Consider the following 22,684-nt stretch of genomic DNA (forward strand, 5'->3'; position numbering starts at 1 on the left):
TTTTTTTTTTTTTTTTTTTTTTTTTACTTTTTTTATTAAACATATAGATATAGGTATTTATTTAATGAATATATTTTATATTTTAGATTAAAACATTTTGATTTAAATTTATGAGTTGATTCAATTAGATATAATAATTTTTTTTATGCATGATGAGATAAGGTTAATTTCTATGTTTTCTCATGTTTTTTTTCTCTTTTATTTGTTATAGTTTTAACTTTAAAAAAAATTATATGCATCATTTAAAAATTATTTTAAAAATAAACAGTAAAAAATTTGAAACCAAATTATATTAGAGTGTATAATAGACTGAATTTTCTGAATCAGTTAATTTTAAAGTTTGTACAATCACATCTATGTATATAATCAGAGACGGCGTAAAGGTAAAGACATTAAAACAATCGCTTTAAACTTCTATAAAAAATAAACTTTTTACTTTGTCGTAAGGCATCAAAAAAGTTTTTACTTGATAAAAATGTCTCAAATTTTAATAATTTTAAAATTAATACATATCGTTTTTTTAAAATTTAATATTATCTCAACAATATTAAATCAATTGAAAAATAAATATTATATAAAATTAATTATATTAATGTAGTGATGTCATGTTAAAATTTAGAAATTTGTTTTAGACTTCATACTTAAATTTGTTTTAGGCCTCCAAATGTGTTGGGTCGGCCAAATATATATTGTGGATATGTTTTGGAATATAATACAACAAAATGACATATATTAATTAGGTTTTAAAAAATTTAATTGAATATTTATATTTATTGATCAATAATTTAAAATTAGGTCATCACCGAATAATATTTTTTATTTAAATTCTAAAAGTTTAAATAATTATAATAAAATTCATAAAATGTAAGTAATTTGTAATTCGATCCTATATTCATGGACCTATTTATAAATTATTCACAAATCCATGGACCATATTAAAAGAAATTAGTTCAAGAACCAAATTTTGATTAGTTCATAGAGTCAATTATAATTTTTTTTAGCTTTTTATCAATGAAAAATAAATTTATATTTTTTGTTTAGTGACACATTTAAGTTCTCAAATAATTTAGGATCTTTAAATATATTTTTTAGAACACAATACCCCAGTCAAGAGTAGAGAACCAATTTTTCAAAGTAATGAGATCAATTTGAAATCAAATTCATTCTCTTTTTTCTCCAGTCATCTAACAGGTGTAGTATGCAATATTTGTAACTAGGTTATGTCTTTACTTAATAATCTCCTGTTTAGTTGTCGTTTTTGCAGAAGAATTTTATTTGTATTTATTTATAGTATTTAAAATTTAATACAATATTAATTATTAATTTGTCAATAAAATAATTAACTATTTATAGTAGAGAGAAAAATAAATAAAATAAAATAATAAATAGCTGAGTATAATATAAAACTAAAAATAAAAATTTCAGCCAAAGTAATAGTTGTTTTTTATAGATGTATATAGCCTTAAAAATGGTGTTTATAAAAAAAGGAACTGGCTAGTGTATGGACCCCAAATTGTTGGCCATGGAATTGATAATATACTGGTTCTGTAATAGGGAAAAAAATATATATAGAGAGAAAAATATGAGAGGTTTAAGTTGAAATGAACGGAATCAAATTATCCTTTTTATCATATATTTATATCACAAGAGCCAAGAGGTATATGAGACATAACGAATTAATGGAGCAGTATGTTCGATGGGAATAAGCCCACGCATCTCCGGTTTAAGTTCAACGGGAAGCATCATCAATGGGTACACCAAAAGTGGGCAGGTACAAATGATTATTTTTTAAATTAACAATGCAACTTGTTTATCTTTTCGAACCTGAATCTAATTCCAATCTCTTCTTTCTATCATAATTAACAAGGTCAAAATGATTAAACAATTTTGTTTTTAGTATTTTGTTATTTTTAATTCAAAAAATCTACCTTCATTTTAAATAGAAAATAATATTTATTTTATCACGTTATGTGACGATTCAATTGATCATTTTATATAAATTAATATATATATATATAAATAGATAAAAAAAAATATTTTTTCAAAAATATTTATTAATTTGTCGTTTATTAATAATAAAAAGTGAAAAAAGAAAAAATATTAATAAAAAGTAAAAAAATTAAATTGAAAATAGTATATGTAATATAGATTTTGCTAACAAATGTCTATAGACATTTGTTAAGTAATCAAAAATAAAAGTTTTGTAACAAAAAAGGTAATTTTTTTAATTGAATTTTTTCTTTTTTTAATTCTTTAACAAATATTTTTATACCACTTGTTAGCATCTATCATGTAATATTATTTAAGATTATAATTATAAAAAAAACGTTAATTATATTATAAATTGAAAAATGTTTTAAGAAATAATTTTTACAATGGAGTGATGACTAATTTCTACCGGTATGGAATTTATCTAGGAACTTAGGTTTGGCTTTATATGATCGAATTTGTTTACTACGTCATGGATGAGTAATTATGACGTTAGGTATATATGTTTTATTTATTTGATTTGAGAAAAAAAATAATTGAAGTGTTTCAAAGAAGAGTCTACAGTCTACATGACTACAACCATGCTTTAGTTGATTGGTAGTACTTTTTTTGCTTAAAAAGGAATCTCCGTCTATTAAGAGTATTAAAAAGGCCACAAATCACAATTTGTTAATCATAGAATGAGTAATATAATCCCTTAATCAGATGTCACGTACCAAATAATTTAGCAACAGGATTATGCGGAGCTTTAATTTGTCAACAAGTGGCTTGAATACTAAATAGAAAAATAGATGGGTAACCGTTGCTTTTTTGTTATTATTTGGGACCCAACTCAGGTAGATAGAGTTTGACTTTTTGAAACAGGGGAGAAACTAAAATTCAAAGAAAAAAGGGAAATGCTTTCATACATGGATGTGAACATGAGATTGGATATGTAGTTTAGTATACATTATAGTATATATTAAGTATTATTTTATTTTTAGATATATACGGACTACGTAGTAAGTATTATCTGAAAATCATTACACGCAACAAGGGATCCAAGGTTCAAATTTAGATGATTACCATAAAAAATATCTAACATAATAAAGTGTTAAATACGTCATTATCTATTCAATTATTATCTATATTTATAAATATAAATAAAAAGTTAAGCTATACTTGATTTATAATTTGGATTAAAATTTTTATTTTTATTTATATATGTGATTAGAGAGAATAAAACTTAAAGATATATTAAATAATAATTCTTTTTTTTTCTTTCATAAATTTACTTCACTGAATATAATTATAATCGAAACCTATTATACCCTATACGTGAATACTTAGTTCTATTAGATAATAATTTCATATATTTAAATTAAATCATTAATAATTAAATGACATATCATTTATGAAAAATTTAATTATATTTTAAATTTAACATATTAAATTTTTAAATTTTATCTTTTTAATTTATTTTAAAATAATATTTTTGTTATAATTTTAATTAAAATTATAATTAAAAAAATATGTATTTAATATCTAGTATTAAAATTAAATGAATAAATATACTAAAATATTTATAATATTGATATAGACTTTAATATAATATCATACAAAAGTTTATAAAATAATATTAGCAATATTCTATTATATGTTAAATATTTAAATAGATGTTACAATAAAATGAATCAAGTGGCGTATAACGATAGGGGCAGAAAGAGGGGATGTGTGAGGAAGCATAGACAGATGGGTCCACCAATGATTTGGTATGATGGGTATTTGATTCCGTGGGAGGTAGATGATTATGGAGCGTAGAATAAAGGGATCAGTGATGAGAATTTGAGATAAGGTTTTGATGATGTTTTTGTTTGTTCCTGACTTTAAGGTCAGCCGACCATGTTGCTTTCTTCCTCTTTCATCCTTTCTTTGCTTTCTTTTATTGCTTTCTTTCTAACATTTATTTATATGTAAGATCATTTCTTTCTTTTTTCCTTTTTTAATATATATATATGTCTCAGCTCAGTTCAGCGTACCAAATGTCATTTTCAAGGAAACAATGGCTAACTTAATGTCGACACTATACTCTGCAATATTAATAGTACAAGTTACAAACCATCGTCTCTAACCCCACAAATATTTTGATAAACATCTTTCTACGTTGAAAATAATTCTTTTATTTATTTTAATTTAATTTTTTAAGATTAATCATTAGCCTTGACTCTAGTGATTTAGTATAATCGGAAAAAAAATAAGTATTAGAATTGATGATTTAATATAATCGAAAAAAATAAATATTAAAATTGATAGATTGTAAATTCAATCGCTGTTAATGATAATAATTAAAGATAAATATAAATATTTAATAATATTGAATTAAGTTTTCTCTACCTTGCACTAAAACATTAAGAGACAAATATAGCAAGGGCATGCAGTGGCCTTGACCCCTCCCTTAACAACTACTAATATATATTATTGTTATTATATTTAAAACAAATATACACATATATATTGTATTGTATTTATTGGTCTCTAATTATAAGTCATTTTGAATAAATATTTATCACTAAATATAACCTTATTTTGATTTATTAGATATAAAAGGATAATTTTGTAATAATATACAAAATATACAAATTAATTACACGATCAACTTTTTTCAACTATATGTAAGATATATTATAATTGTTATAAAAATGGGCAAAGAAAATAAATACACTATTAAATGTTTTCAATTATATGTAAAATATGTTATAAGTGTTTATAAAAATAGATAATGAAATTAAATACATTAATATTATTATATTATTATTTTCGACTTCTTGTATGATCATTTTCTAAATCCGATTCTAGTAGCCCTATTCTCTCACTTTAAATTTTCTTTTTTTAAAAAAAATTAAATCATCAGCACTTAAAATAAGATTCTTTTAACATTTTCTCTCTCTCTCTTTTTTTTTTTTTTTTTTTAAAAAAGAGGTTATAAAGGCACAGAGAGAAAGAAAATAAAAAGTAATTAACAAGCAATTTTAATCCTTACATCAATTATACTCAATAGAGATTATTGGGTTCTATTTGTGCAATGTATAGTTTGTCAAAAATATCTCATGTGACATAAGGCAAATGAATGTCAGATCTCGTGAGGACTTTTCTACTTTCAAATGATTTTCCAACTCATATTAGTAATAGTCTTTTAACATTCTCTAATATTATTTATTTTAATAAGATTAATTTAACATTTTTTTATAAAGGCATTTAATTTATAAATTTAAAAAAAAAGAATAAAATAATAAATAAAATATTATTTGAAACAAAGGGTAAAATTAATTGAAAGGAAAATAATGGTATATGCTATAATTTAATATTATTTTATATAAGTATAATTTTAAAAAACAATTAAATAAAAATAATGAAATTGTAAACAAATAATTTAAAACATAGCATAGTGTGAGTGTCAAGATTTAAGAACTAGGGAATTAAGAAAATGTGTATACAGTAGAATTAAGGAGGATATAGAATCATCATGAAAACACAGCCCAACAATTAAAGAAGATCGACTTTTTCTGGCCCAAAGTTAAGGCAACGGAGCCCGTTGGACACAAAGCGTGCATTTTTATTACTAGCAGTGTAATTTTTTTATTTAATTAATTGAACAACAAAACTCATACTCTAAATAAAAAGAAGAAAAATATCACAAATAAGGTGAACGTAAATTGATTTATATTTAAATTTACATAAAAGTAACTTTTATCAATGTAATTCAAATTGTTTGAATAATTTAGATCAAAACTAATTTTAGATGTATATTTATCAAAGTGGGATTTAATTAATGTTTGTATTTAAAACTATATTACATTTTTATTTTAGATAACCATTCAAATTTATGTTGCATTATTGAACTCAATTGTCTATAGGATATTAAACTTTTAAACAAAAATGCATATTAAATCAAATATTTGTTTTAAAAATTAAAAGTTAAATATGATTAGAAAAGGTAATCTTAAAAAATATTACTCTTATGTCCCAGTTGAAAATTAAAATTAAAATTATAAATTTAAAATTAATATATTAAAAGAAAAATAATATATATAAAACAATCAAATATAATATTAACATTTTGTAAAAAACGTGCATAGGTTAATCTCTGATGGAATGTGGCTCGGGTTATTTAAATTTATGTTGGTCCAGATAAATCCTGTCAAAAGATTGCAAGTAAAAATAAAAGACTTAATTGCAGTTTTGGTTCTTCTATTTTAGCTGAATCGTGAAAGTAATCTCTCTATTTTGTTTCTTTCTAATTTTGGTCTCCAAATAGAATTTTGATTCAAAACTTCAAAGTCGTACTACATCATTTATAATTATAGATTTAAGGTACAATTGTTGCAAATGAGATCTAGAGGCATGATGTGACTTAAATAAATACAAAAAAAATGAAATTTCATCAAATTTTAGACCAAAATTGTATTTGAGAGACTAAAACTGAAGAAAAATAAAATAGAGAGACTACTTCGTGATTCAGCTAAAATAGAGAGACCAAAACTGCAATTAAGCTAAAATAAAAACTCTTAATTTTTTTTTTAATAATAAATACAAATCTGACAGAAATATCCATATTACACGATGGACAATTAAAGAATATACACTTTAGAAAAGTGTGTAGGGGTAGAATCAATTATCGAGCAACGTGAAAGCTACAAAATAAAGCTCACAGAGAGTCAATTTTTTAAGGTATAAAATTGATTTGGATCTCTTAAAAACCAAATAACATTATATGAATGTCAAATTGCGTTTGAGTGGCCTATTGTACTTTAGTGGTCTAGGACGTGAATCCAAACAACCACTCAACCTTATTAAATGGATTTTTATTTATTTATTTAGCAGCATGTCTTGTTTGGTCTTCTACACCCCTCAATTTTTTTTTTTTTTCACCTTCTTATTTTGTTGTGATTCTTATGAAGGCTTGAAAATACCTCCCAATGGAGCGGATCAATATGATACTGGAAATAAAATTGATTGATCAAATATTCAAAAACCTAAAGATGGCGTAGATGTGTGTAATATAACGGTCTATTTGATTAAATATAAATAATTTGCTATTATGTTTATAATACTAAGTTTTGTGTTTTGTTAAATAAAAATTTTCTTAATAACTTATGTAATTTAAATGTACTGATCTAAATTAATTTTGATATATTTAAATGTAGATTTAAATAAGTTTTTAGTTTATATAAAATATTAGATTTTTATTTTTAGCTCATGTAATAAATTTATTAACTTTTTAGTTCTTAAAAAAAGTTGATTTTATTTTTTGTTTATATTTTTATTCCAATTAATTATCTCCCTTTAAATTTTGAATGATATTTCCATATATATATATTTAAAACATTATACGAATTATACGAATCTCTCTCATGAGAATTTGAAATTATTTCAACCCTATTATTACATGTCTAACATTAACTTCAGTTTTCAATGAAAGAGGGACACGTTCAACAAGAGGGGAAGACTAAAACGTACCAAACATTAACTTTAGTTTTCAATTAGCATACTCAACCCTATCATCACATGTAAAATGTCACAATGGAACAATCCAACAATATATAGTAAAATTACAATTTCAAAATTTTATAGTGACATGACATGTTAGTGGTTGTGTTTCCCAAATGCATCACTCAATTAGTCCATGCTCCAATAAACATTTGCTTATGAAGAGTTAACCAAGTTTTTTTTCCCACATAATCAACAAATATTTTATTATCAACACATGATTGTTCGAACATGTGCAAGCGCATGATATACATTTTTTCATCAATGCAATACATAATGTCTTTCCACATATTCAATACTAACTTTTAAGACATATTGCTTGCATTTTGCTCCAATATTTTTGTTGATATGAAATCGACAAAACAAATTAACAACATGTAGAAATATAATACCAACTGCTTTAATTAAAGTGAGATATCTGTTTGCCACAATTACATGAGGAAATTTATTTTATGTAACAAACAATTCTCTTAATCTCTCTAATGCCCAACACAAGTTTTCTTCATGCTCACATACCAAATAAACAAATCCAACTACAAATGCCATCTATGTTGACGTCATGCTAATAATTTCAAGTACTAACATTCTGCATTTATTGGTTTTGTAGGCGTTATCCATAATAGACACAGTAGGAAACAAGTTAAACAACTTCACTAAATCTGGACGAGGAGGAAGAAGACAATGGTGCATCGTGGTGTTGTGTGGTTGAATGATGGTTGGCTTCGGTGACAACTATGATGATTGGTGGTGCGCGGCGACTGATATGATGATGGTTTCATAGAGGATTTGCGAATGATGATGTGTGTGGCTAATTCTCTCTCTACTTTCTATATTTTTCTCCCATATTTTACTATTTTATTTTTCTCATAATCTATTTTGTTTTACTGATGGAACTACTGCATTTTAAAGTGAGCAAAAACAAGAACCAAAGACAACAAGGAACCAAAGGCAACCAACAGAACCAGAAACAATCAGGAATTAGAGGCAATCATGAACCAAAAACAACTAGAAATAAAGACAACCAATATAGGCTTGGACCAGATTTATTAATTGTACTTTAATTATTTTCTTTCTCTTTTTTAAATCATTTTTAGGAAAATAGTAATTATGACAAATATTTATCGTATGACTTATTTTTTTAGAAATTTTAAATAATTGGACAAAATTGAGGTACTACAATTACTAGTTCACAAAATATTAAAAGACTTGAGTTTTTATGGTTTTATATTTTTAGTATTATGTTTTCTAGAAGTTTATGAATTAGTTGACACGTTAATTTTTTATTTTAGTTTTTTTGTTGGCTTGTTCTATATTTTTAGATGATGAATCATGCATGTTTGAATGATAAGTTATTTATTTTTGTTGAATTAGTTTTTTTATATTATGGTTTATAGAATGATCTTTAATTTTATTTATTTATTCTTTACAAGTATTTTTGTGAGTTTATCAATTCATATTTTTTTTAAAAAATTGAAAGGGTGCCCACCAACTTACCTTAAAAATGCGGGAAATGGGATATTCAACATTTATGCTTTGTTTGGATTGTCAAAGTAAAGTAAGTAAGAGAAAAGAATATAAAAGGAATAAAAGTACATAGAAAGTGAATGAAAATTGGAGTGATTTTTTAATTGTAAAAGTGAAAGAAAAGTGGAAAAAAAGAAAATATATATTCAATAAAATAACAAAAATATCGTTTCTTAAAATGTATTTACAAAAATATCTACACATGTTGATTTATAATTACTAATATATTAATACAAACCATACATTATTATTATTATTATTATTAGGCTGCTTCATCTCTGTCCATTTTTAATCGGGTTAATGATGAAGTAGAACATGACAGAGCGAGTTGACATATTTTACAATTTTTAATTTTCCCAACATTTAAATGATTTTTTTTGCTGTGGCCATTAGGATATTCTAAACATCATTTTTGTAAAAGTTTATTTATTTTTTAATAAGTAATGAATTCTTGAATTGAATATAATACTAAAAAATTATATTATTCTAATTTGTATTAGTAATATAATAAATTTATTAATAATTAAAATAAATAATTCATTAATTAATATATTTATTAATATATATGTAAGGTAATATTCTAGTGATTCTTAGTACCGAGTCTGAAAAAACCAAATAGGCCCACATCCGCTTGGTCAAGACTAACCCATGGATAGGTAAGGTATGACGGTATCAGCCGTGATCGCTTGACGCTATAATTAATAAAAAATGAAAATAATCTTAAATTAATTACCACGTATTGCATTTTTATTTCCATCCTCCATCGCGACCTCACTCTACCATACCATCATATAATTATAAGCATCTCAGAGAAATTAAATTTAGTGTTCTTTGTCGTTTGCTACTAAGATTGTTAAAATGGAGAGCAGCGCCGCCCTTACTGGCATACGACTGACTTCCTCGATCTGCCTCTCCCGCCACTCTTCCCCTTTTCTTTCTCCCTCATCTCCACTCAAACCTTCTCTCTCTCTCAAGGTAATTCCATTTCCCCCTCTTTTTCTCTCTCTTCATTCCTAACCGTTTTTCACTCTCTCCCGTTTCACAGTTTCAAAAGCAGTTTCCATCCATTTCTCAGAATGCTTTCGAAGCTTCTTCTCCTCTCAGGCCTTCCGCCGCTGTTTCTGCTAATTACAGGTTCTTCCTTCATTTTCATTTTTTTTATAATTAATAATCGTTTGTTTTAGTTTTTATGTTTGACTGTGATTTCGATGATGATGTTGAATGGTACAGTGAGGCGATTGAGTTGGCTGATATAGATTGGGATAACCTCGGATTTGGTCTTCAACCTACTGATTATATGTATATTATGAAATGCACTCGAGATGGAAGCTTTTCTAAGGGTGAACTTAAGCGTTTTGGGAACATTGAATTGAATCCTTCTGCTGGAGTTTTAAACTATGGGCAGGTTATTATATTGTTCATTATTTTGAATTCATGTTTTCTCATATTTGACTTGATGCTATTGCTTTTGACCTTAATCTGTATTTGGTTTTTGAATCTGATTTTAAAGGAACAATTTCTGATTGAGTAGATATGATATTGTACTTGTATTAGTAAGATAATTTGTTTTCTTTGTAATAGACTTGTAAATTCTAACTGTTTTAATCAGAATTGAAATCTCATTTGTGTCCCTTAGGTTTGTTTGGATTGAGACTTAATTAAGCCTTAGGCTAGGTTTGGATTGATGGTATGAGATGGAATAAGTTTATGTTCCATTGTTTGGATTGTCAAAAAGAGAATGAAATGAAGTGGAATATAATGGAATACTTTCCATCCTATTCCATCACTTACCCTCACTTTTGTTCCCCTCCAATTTGGGAGTAATGAGATGGAATCTTTTTCAAAATATTCATTTCATCCTAAAATATTCAAACAATGAAGCTTTTATTCCCTTCTGCCCCACTCCACTATGACATATCCAAACATAGCCTTATATTATAGTCAGGGATGATCTAGAAAGTCATTAAACGGTGGGCCAATTAATTGAATATAACATGAAAAAATATTAGTCTTTATTGTTGTCAATCCCAGTGTGATCCCGTGCAATCCCACTATCTCGGTGCGGTGGATGGGCTGGCCGCAATGTCATCGACTGGGAAAATCCATTTGCCACCGGTGCTTCCAACTGTGAATCCCGCTATCAACGCGACCCGCTATTCGACCCACTCTAGGACTTTTTCAATAGTACAAGTTTTATTTTACTTTTTATTTATTCTTCATTAAGGGTATCTAGGTCATTCTGCACCCACTTAAGCCCTATTTTTTTTATTATAAATCCACAAAAGGGTTGGTTCAGCATTGTGAAAAAGAAACCGTTTTCATTCTTCCTTTATCGCCACTGTTCTTGCTCCGTTGTTTTTGTTCTTTTTGTGACTCTATTTTGTCTGCTCTGTTTCTTCTGCTCTGTTCTCTATTTTGTTGATTAAAATTACTATTAGAACTTGATTTTGATGTTGGTTATTAAGTATGATTATTTCCTTTAATTTTGTGAATTTTGCTTTTTTTATAGTATTTTTGTATTTTACGTTTAGTTTATATACATTTTTTCGGCTTTCCCAATAGCAGTCATCCCGCAATCCCGTTTTTGAAGTTCAGCGCTATGCGCCGCTATCTGAGATTGACAACATATTTAATAAAAATGTACACTCCAAAAAATTTCAGATGAATGGACTAATGTGTCATGATTTTATAACTTGATACATTATTTGTGGATTCTTTTTTTAATGATTAAACTAAATTCCGCATTTATTCATATAATTTAACATAGATTTATTTCTCTTTTAAATGTATAAAATATAATTCAGACTAAATTATTTGATTAATATTGAATTCCACAGAATTTATATATTTATATAAACTGTGTTACTGTATTGATTTTTAAGAATTCATATTTTTTTATTTGAATTTAATCAAAAATAAATATTTTGTTCAAAAGATACACACTTTAAACCATTAAATTAGTGTCCAGCTTTTGCTATGTTTTTGGTTCGGTCTTTATTCTCGACCACTTATTTGTGTTACTATATATGCAATGTTGGCTATGTGTAAATTTGCCCTCATTATTCATTTGGAGCTTTCACTTTAGCATAAAATTATCAAACATCCATATGCCTGCCCTCTGCCCAAATCCATCCTTGCTTATAGTATAAACGGTTCAAATAAATGCTTATGTATAAGTTATTTCTTTCTATTACAAAAGATAAAATAAAGTTAAACCAGTTTCACATATAAGTTATAAGTTGTTTTCATGAGCTATCCCGGAGAGTTTATGAAAATAAGCTGAACAAATCTTAAAGACATGTCATAAGCTATTTCTATAAGTTCCTCTCTACCAATCTGAGAAGTGTTTATGCTAATAAATACGCTAATAAGTCAATCTGAATTGCATTGTTGGTTTATTTGATAAATAATTTGTTTCTCTGGTTCACAATTATTGTAGGGGTTATTTGAGGGTCTGAAAGCCTACCGTAAAGAAGATGGGAATATACTCCTCTTTCGTCCAGAAGAAAATGCTTTACGGATGAAGATGGGCGCCGAGCGGATGTGCATGCCATCACCTAGTGTAGAACAGTTTGTGGAAGCTGTGAAGGATACTGTTTTAGCAAACAAACATTGGGTACTATATAACCTATCATTTGCTATAATTTGTTTAGAGTTTTTTAATACACATAAGCTTGATTGGGTGAATTTTGGTTTCAGATTCCCCCTCAGGGTAAAGGTTCCTTGTATATTAGACCTTTGCTAATGGGAAGTGGAGCTGTACTTGGGCTTGCACCTGCGCCAGAGTACACTTTTCTGATTTATGTTTCACCTGTTGGGAACTACTTCAAGGTAATGCATCTACATTGCTACATTGAAATATGAAATCTTCTTCATTATGTAAGTTAATATAAATCTTACATTATTTTCTTTCAGACGTAGATATCATAAACAAAGAACTTTGAAAAGGTTTACTTGAAATTTTGAAAATAGCTTTAAGATTTTCAAACTTGATGGTCTATGTAAAACTCAAAACTGTTAACTCAAGTTGTAAGCCTGTAAGCATTTACCTTATACAAATATGATATTCTAGAAAACTATAATAGTATCTTAACATACTACCATATCCAAATTTTAGATACAATGAAATCTATAATAGTGTCTAAACATACTACCATATCCAAACCTATAATGATTTGCAGAGAGTTCGATACTTAGCTACATTATAGGGTTTCATAGCAACATGATAGTATATTCATGCTGTGTCGGGTAATTTGGTTATAGATATCGGATCTCCTTTTAGGCTTGTTAACTTGCAGCTAGACTTGTGATTTTGTGTGTTGTTGACTATGCTCGAGTCCACCCGTATTGTGAAATGAGTTTTTATGCGTGTTAACCCGACTTATCTACTTAGATCACGTACTTGTACAGTTCCTGCGTTCATTTTGTTGACAAATTGACATCGATGAATAGCTTAGAGTAGGGACTTGCTGAATATTACGAGAACTGTGATGCAACATTGTTAGTGATACCATGCTAGTGATGTGGATCCACACAGAGGAGAGAATCGGAGAAAACTTTCTTGTTGATTCAATGATCACAATCAACTAAAATAAATGATTTCACTGCATACATACATATACCAATAGACTATGGCAACCTGCTGTCATAATTGCTCTAACTGAATCTGACTTTAATGGCTTAATAATGTTACTATATATTCTCACGGTCACTCGTTATAAATGTTCAACAGAAATTTAATATTTACATTGCTTTTTCTTGTAACTGAATGGGTTGAATTTTCTGTTTGAAAAGATGAAGAAAACTTGTAGAAGCATTTAGGTGTCTATATTGCAGAATTTTTCCTATTCGTACGCTTTATTAGCTACATCCAAATGAAGTTTTCTCATATCACAACCTATTTTTGACTTATACTTATACCTTAGGATTATCAGTGCGATGCTATCATAATAACTGTTATTATTAACATGACCAATTTTCACACTTATCTCTTTCTAAATCTTATAAGCTTGCAATTTTATCGTTTCAAAAGTTTATGAAGTATCATTTTAACCACAGGAAGGTTTGGCCCCAATCAATTTGATTGTGGAGAGTGAACTACATCGTGCAACTCCTGGTGGCACTGGAGGTGTGAAGACCATTGGAAACTATGCTGCAGTAAGCCAGATTGCATGCCCTTTTCTTTTTCTGTTTGTTTGTCCCCTGACATGTTGTAGATGTTCTCTCTGGTTGCCTTGAATTTTAAAGTTAAATTATACTCCATATCCGGTCATTTTTATGAGAAACAACACTTGGTTATATTCTTGTGGTTCTTATTATAAGAAAGATACTTATTTTCAGGTTTATTAATTGCAATAATCCTTTTATACTCTTATTTTACTGTCATTACCTATGCAAATTGGTTTATTCAACCTTGAACGAATTTAATAATATGGGTAGTTTTAGAATAAAATTAAAATTTATCACACTATTAATTAAAATCAAGTGATTTAAATGCATTTTATTGGGCTTGACAAGTTAGTCATTTGTTTCTTGTAAAAAGGCCTGATCTAGTAGCAATTTCAATCTGAAGGTTTTCCTCATTTATTTATTTATTTCAGTTAGCACTATATTTTCAATTAAAGAAATTGCTTTTTTGTACAGTTGTACTGACTAAATGATCATATGGATGAAACTTGAGAATTTTCTTGTGTCACATTCATTTTTCTTCATCTCTTTTACAATTATTATATTTTTTATTGACAGAACTGACCTTTATGACAAAAAATTCAGAGGTGGCTTGAGTTATCTGTTTGGTTTCTTGATTCTCATTTCTTGACACTGGCATACCTCACCTTTTTTAAAGATACTGACTTTCTCTCCCTCTGTACATGTGCAATTATTCTTCTTAGGTTCTTAAGGCACAGTCTGCAGCTAAAGCTAAAGGCTACTCTGATGTTTTGTACCTTGACTGTGTGCACAAAAGATATTTGGAGGAGGTGTCTTCATGCAATATATTTGTTGTTAAGGTATTATGATTAAACTTTTTGTCATCGTTAATACGCATTACTATTGCATTTACACACATGATATTACTTCCCACCTTCTCATTTCTCTCGCAATACGACAACAATTTTTCTGGATGTACAACTGTTAACTGCTGGAATAGTAAGATCATTATCTTGTAGCAAGTAGAATCTCATGCAATTTATTGTCTCTGCTATTTTCTATCTTATTACCTTTCTGAAATTAGAATTGCAATACAATTTTTGTAAGATGTATAACTCGTTTTGGTTACAAACCCAAGAGCGATATTTGGAGTGAAATTTCCACAGAACTCTATAAACATATCTCACTGCCGCCCTGCTAGGTATGTTTAATTTTTGTCTCTTTTACACAAATCTGAATAGATTTCTTAATCTTGCATCATCCGTGTCCAGATGACGATGAAGTTTCTAAATCCTGTATTCTCACATGTAACTTCGTTGTTACTATCATGTATTTAATAACTTTCTTTTGTCACTGTGTACAAGTTCATATATCTTGTTTTGTTAAACTATTTCATTACAGCATACAGAATTACAATGCCCTAATACCCATAATTCTTTCAGGGTAACATTATTTCAACTCCAGCTATCAAAGGGACTATCCTGCCTGGCATTACTCGAAAAAGTATAATTGACGTTGCTCGAAGCCAAGGGTTTCAGGTACTAGAATTTAGTCAAAGATGAATATCGTCTTGTCTATTATATTTCATTTCTTCCTAAGTTATGATTTTCAAATTAAATTTTCTAAAAATAATTGAATATGGGTTTTTGATCCCTAGACAGTAGTAATAAATGTCAGGTGTGGTTGGAAAATCTAGACTATATTTGCATCTTACTATGCTGTCAACGAGGAACCTTTTCATAAAAATAAATTTATATAATAAACAATCTCAATCTTCATTTGATTTTGCTTTTTCTCTGCTTAGTCCCTCGACAAGAATATTCATTTATTTGACACGGTCTCTTTTAACAATTCAACACTTTGCAAATATCATGTGTAGATGAATATTTTTGTCATGTAAAATACCTTCTCAAACTTCCCAAGTTATATTGCTCTACGTTTGTGTATCATGCACCTCAATGTCTTCATCTATATTTATTTGGTTTGTAATTATTCAATGATTGTCGCCAAGTATATCTCCTATTCTGTTGTTAGTAACAACAATCTTGCAATGAATTTTTCCAAAAAAAGCATAACGGTGTTGATGTTTATAGTAAACTTAGCTTCCTGTTCCAATTGGTTTTATGCCAAAGTGCGCAAACATGTTCATCTTATATGTGCAGGTTGAGGAGCGATTAGTGTCGGTAGAAGAGTTGCTTGAGGCTGACGAGGTCTTCTGCACAGGAACAGCTGTGGTTGTATCACCTGTTGGCAGTGTTACTTATCTTGGCCAAAAGTATGTCATACTCCATCTCATATTAAGTGTCAAACTTGGAATATTTATCTGTCTCGTCATTGTCTTTTAGAATATCAATAAAACCTTAATTATTGTTTTTCATCAATATATTCTTATTTATTGTATCTCAACTCGTCTAACTACTCCATAAAAATAATTACACTCAATAATTTTCTTAACAAATGTGCATAACCTTAAAAAACTCTTCATAATGTTATTTTGAATTAATTAATGGTTAACATTTTTTCTCAATATTTATGCAGGAAATCTTATGGAGATGGTATTGGAGTGGTTTCACAGCAACTGTATACTGTCCTTACCAGATTGCAAATGGGTCTTGCGAAGGATGACATGAATTGGACTGTTGAGCTGAGATAACAAGCACACTGAGAACAGCCTGCAATGCATCTTTTGCTGAAATACTTGTCTCATTGAATGTCCAAGCTCTAGAAATTTCTGCAGATTTTGCTTTATATCTGATGGGGTACTGTAGATAGTACCATGGTTTGTGTATTGCTGCTATTTATATAATGAACTATATAGCAAGCGCGTAAAAATAATAATTCTGCATGTTAATTTTCTTGCCAGCTGGGGAAGTCATTATCATTATTAGTTATAACATATTTTGCTTGAAAAATTGACATTCTAGAAGCTGTTGATTTGTTGTTGCAATTATGACTCAATTTTTCTTCTTCTGGGAAGTAGAGGTAAAAAAGACTACGGGTTATATTGAGTTAGGTGAATAAAAAGCAGATTTCAAAAGCTTCAATTTCCCTTGGCTACTTACGAGCCAAACTTTGTTCATGAAATAAAATTGTTTTGTTTTTACTAGACGAAAAAAATTTGGTTGGTCAATGTGGGATATATATTGTTCGATTCGAACTACAATTATCTGACGTAACAAACAATGCATGGTATAAATTCCATCCAATTTTATTAATGCATCACCAACACCCGTGTTTTTCTTCCTCTATTAACCTTAATCACAACTGAGATTTTTCTCGCTTTTGTAGCATGTTCTAGCTTTTTCATATTGTATAATTTTTTGTTCCTTTTGTTTTACTATGTTTTTTCTGGCTGTTGACTTTGCTGCTAGAGCCCAGGGTTCTAGTCTGATTGTTAGGCGAATATATGAAATTAAAATGGAGGAATTGATTATCCAAATTTCAACTTGCTATCTATTCTTAAATGATAAACAAGTCAGACATTTGAAAATGCACCGCTAATGGTCACATTGTCGTAGTGGACTAATGGTAGCTAACATTTGGTGGTCATGTTTTGTTTTACCTTGTAGCTATGTTATACTTCATCCATATCATTATTCATTATTACTAATTTTCCATGTTACCATTACTCATTAAAACAACTGCAACTATATGGTCGATTGAATCTCAATAAGAGTGTAAATATATTTTAGTTTAACATATTTTACATTAAAATTTGGTATTTGTAATTATTTTCTTTAAATTGTTTTATCTTACACCACATTATTTTTCAATTATCTATTTGGGAAAAATGAATCTTAGTATTTTAAAGTTTTCTTAGAAGATAAATAAAATCTAGTTAATAAAAGTTAAAATTAGAGTTCGAACTATTTGATTATTCCACTTTAGTTCAATCATTTAATTGTCTTACTTTATATTTATGATTCTTAGTTTGGGAGGGAAAAATTAATCTTTACTTTGTCAAAATGTTTTCTTATTTTATTTTTCTAAAAAAAATGTGTTAATTTTTACTTACTAAAATAAAAACATGTGAGACTAGGGCAACGGACTATAAATGAAATGTTAACTAGAGATTACATATTTCTAGAAATAATAGAAATGAGCCATAATTAATATGTTCTGTCGTACTCATAGAATTAAAATTAAGACAATCTAGAATCAGTTTCCATCTACATTTTCTACATGACAATTGACAGGTGTCTCTTGGCTAGAAGAGTATGCCACTAACATTTCGGATATAATTTTTATTCATTTAATTTGGAAAACTGAAAGCATGATTTTCCATTTGTAAATATATCCGTAACTTTGTCTCATATGCCCTTGCCTTTTTGACCTGTGCTCCTCCATCTTCATTTTCACACTTTCTGACTCCACAAAAGTAACCGTAAGAAGAAAACCGCGTCGCTGACCCTTCTTTTTCTTTTAGATAATAAGAAGTGGATCCTGCAATGACACACAAACATTCAGCTCTTTACTTTTTCCAATGAATTAATCTTAGTATTAGTCAACTAAACCAAATTAAGAACACTTCTTCTTACAAAGCCACCCACCCTTCTCTTGTTCAACACCATTTCTTTCCTACGATCAGATTTTGTCATGCTTACATAATTTTATTTGACCCATTTTAACACAAATCCTAAATCACATGTTGTACTTGTAGTACAAAAATTACTCAATTTAAATTAAAAAATTAATAATTTAACAATGCACTGACATGAATGCAAAACATATATTGTTAGAGAAGTTACACTTACACAACTCATTTTACTCTATATTCAGTTAACTAATACTTAAAAATATTTAAAATTTCAACATTAATTATTAACATCATCTCTTAAAAATAGACATTAATGATTATATTTTTTCTATAACTAATTAATTTAAATAATATTTATTTAGAAAGAAAAAAAATTATGTATCTTATATGATTTGACATCAATATAGCATCGTTTTATTTATAGAAATAATAAAAATTATAAATTATTACTTATGAATTGTAACTTCCATCCTTAAAGTTTCTAATAATTTTAACGTAAGTATCTAAGATGGACCGCTTATAAAAATATTTTAATGTAGAATTCATCCATTAAAGATCCACATTTTTATAAAAATATTGGATGACATATTCAACTTTAACACTGCTGGTATGTATTATTCTGTTAGAAAGCAGAGAGGAACCTAGTCAAGAAAGACCCCTTGGTGCTAGTTTTCGTATAGAACTGTTGGAAATATATCATAGGACCTTGTCAAAAAGACACTTTCATACCTATTAACTAGGTCCCCCATCACGCAAGCAGAACATGGAAAAAAATGTACATCTACTCCTTTCTACTTTTATTTTTTTACGTTTATGAAAAAAGTGAGTTAACCATGGTTAGTTCATTACCATGGAAAGACAATGTAAAAAGAGTGAAAACTATGAAGGACGGTGGCCTAACCCCAATACCATTTCCTTACTTTTGTTCAAATATTTGTGTACTTTGGTGATTTCTTCTATAACCTGAATTTTATAACAAGATGTAAGTACAAAATTAAACTCATACATAAACTTTATATAAATGTTTTGTTTGACTTTTGTCTTTCTACATGTAATTGGTTTAATTAAATCGATTAATTCGGCTCAAGTATTTAATAAATTTAGACAAATAAATTAAGAGTATTTAAATTTAAAATTAACTGAAGCAATCAATAATTAAATTTTATTAATCTTTAGTCAAATTTTTATTAGCAAAGGTCGAAAAAAAATAGTTCTAATTTGAATTTTATAGAGAGAACTTTTAAGAGATATACTATTTTAGTAGTGAGTTAGTGTGTAATCTGTACACAACCAAATTCGTACATGCAATTAATTCTCTCTAGTGGTCCTTACAATTGAAATAATATTTCTTTTTCTGATTTCTATTAATTCTTCTTTCTGTTGGCAGTGTTAGGTTGTTCCATTTAAACAAAAATTCCTCCTTGATTAAGACAAATTCAATAATTTTTGTTAAAGCCTATTCTGACAGAGAAATAGCAGCCTAACTAGATGTGATAAAAATGACATTCTTGCATAAGAAATTATATATATGGATGGACCAGTAATTATATCAGCTCCGAACAAAAGTCAAAAAACAGAGTTAATTTTTCTTCTTCTCAAATTAGTGCTTGTTTTACGAATGTTTTTTTAAAATAAACAGATTGCCTAGAGATTAGACCCGTAGTGAAGTGAGAGAGGAAGAGAACAAATAATAGAAAGAATTATGCAATGACGGGGTCATAAATTTTAATTGGTGGGAGCAAGATTATATATTATAAAACTTTATATAATAGATACATTGTTGCATTAAGAGATAAAATAAGTATATCATTATCACTAAGCAAAACTGAAGACACCCCAATATCTACAAATGAAAGTTGTTTCTTTATGTCTCTTCACAATTTAAAATTATTTTTCCACTTTCAATACTATGAATAAAAATTACTATTAAAAATATTTTTCCCTGTGTATGTGACCAAATAATTCTTCAACAATTAATGGTCTCACAACGGTGTATTTGATTTTTTACAAATAAAATGATTTAATTATTTTTAGTGGGGATAATAATAAATTTTCAATGTAAAAAATTAAACTATACAAAGAAAATAAAACTAGTGGGGACAGTTGCCCCCAATTATCGTACCTTGAATCAGTGCTTGGGATTATGATTCTATGTTTTCAAATTTTGTAATACTACTATAATTTAATTGACATACTGCTGTAAAGATCTTTTATAATATCAATCAATTACAATTATTTTATGTGTGACAACTCAAAACAAATCAATTATTTTTTACTCTAACCAAACTCCTTTCAATAACTAAGCTGTTTAACTCACAAATATCTTATATATATTGAAGTCTCATATTTTCTCTCCAATATATATATGTATACAAAAATGCTAAGCATCACAAAGACATGACATCTTATCTTCGCAACTCTCTCCCATTTTATGCAACCCAAAATCACATGAGACGGAAAAACAATATTTTATTGTTAAACAATTTTTTTTTGCAACAAATACAATGTAGTTAAAAAAAATCCTATTGGAGCTTAGATAACAACAATTATATTAAAACTAAATTCACAAGCTATTGCATTTTATTTTTCACTCACACATATTTGGTTTTATATTTTTTGATAAGCAACAATAATAAGAACAAGGAGTCGTCCAACCTATTACAACAAAGTTAAAGCATCAAAATTACAACCTTTGCAAGCAGGAATTGGATTGTAGCCCCAGTTAAGAAATACATAGCCATTAATTGAGTCTATATTTCTTGCTTAAAAGTCAATGTCGATACACCAATTTAATTTGTTCCAACACCTTCTCTAAATCTACTACCTCCCCTCTAAAAACATGTGTCTGAAAAAGATTATTACTTTTAACTTCGATATAAAAAAGAGAATCGCTTATATTTACAATTTTATCACTCGTTATCAATCAAATAGTTTACTTTTTTTAAAATAGTTATACAAAAAATTATACATCAATTATTTTAATTGATAAAAGCATGCACACGTCTACATGCTAATTTGTGATGATAAAATTACATCAATTTTTTTATTTATTTAAAATTACCATTATTAACAATTGTATTTACATTAATTGTTAATAATGATAAATTAATAAAGTTTTATTTATTTTTTAATCTATAGAAAATGATCGAAATGTAATTATTGTTATTATTATATATTTATAATGTATAGGAAAGAGGGACTAGTGTATAGTTAATGTGAATATGTGATAATGGGAATCTTACTTGTTGACTATCATATCCAGTAGAGTATTTCATTAATGTTATGTTGTCCTTTCAGGATAAAGTGTGGTAAGATTGGGTTTTAGAGACATATGTTTTAGTCACTATTTCCTTAACTAGATAATTTGTTCTTAAATAACATTGGGCAGATACATGTATAATTAATTCTACGTACGTCTAGAATTTAGTACAGCTTTTTTTTCTTCTTTAAGCCACATCATGTTTCGACTTTGGGTACTTCCAACCATGTAAAACCTATTACCAACTATTTTTGTTAAGGAGTATTAGGGATGCTTTATATATATATATATTTTGAAGGATTTTGATAAATTTTATTATGGGATTAACATAAAATAGATTATATATATATATATATATATATATATATATATAATATTTTAAATTAATTTTTTATATTTAATTTAGATGTAGTGGTAATTTTAATTTTTAAATGTATTAAAAATATCCAGTTCAAATTTAAGAATTTATAATTTTATCAAACAAACTACTATAATTACAATAAAAATAAGTTTTTGATTTTTATAAAATTTATTTTTAGTTTTTAAAGAAATTAACATATGTAAGTCCCTATGTAATTATTGTACAAATAATTTTAGCCCCTTTTGAAATGTTGATATATATTTTTCAACGATTTTTTTGCAAACATGTTTGCAAGTTATAAAAAGTTCATTCTAAAAAAATGAGTTCACAATTCGATTTC

General features: G+C 27.5%; 1 protein-coding gene across 1 annotated transcript; it reads left to right on the forward strand.

The window, feature by feature from the left end:
- The first annotated feature begins 9,776 nt into the window (after positions 1-9,776).
- On the forward strand, positions 9,777-17,099 carry LOC101510007 (branched-chain amino acid aminotransferase 2, chloroplastic). The gene is made up of 10 exons (XM_004511745.4): positions 9,777-10,014; positions 10,085-10,173; positions 10,270-10,444; positions 12,479-12,655; positions 12,739-12,870; positions 14,098-14,196; positions 14,931-15,047; positions 15,630-15,725; positions 16,350-16,462; positions 16,726-17,099. The coding sequence occupies exons 1-10, from the start codon at positions 9,898-9,900 to the stop codon at positions 16,838-16,840; spliced, it is 1,230 nt and encodes a 409-aa protein (XP_004511802.1). The 5' UTR covers positions 9,777-9,897; the 3' UTR covers positions 16,841-17,099.
- Positions 17,100-22,684: the final 5,585 nt, after the last annotated feature.

This window comes from Cicer arietinum, chromosome 8 (assembly GCF_000331145.2).
Source record: "Cicer arietinum cultivar CDC Frontier isolate Library 1 chromosome 8, Cicar.CDCFrontier_v2.0, whole genome shotgun sequence".
Taxonomy (NCBI): domain Eukaryota; kingdom Viridiplantae; phylum Streptophyta; class Magnoliopsida; order Fabales; family Fabaceae; genus Cicer; species Cicer arietinum.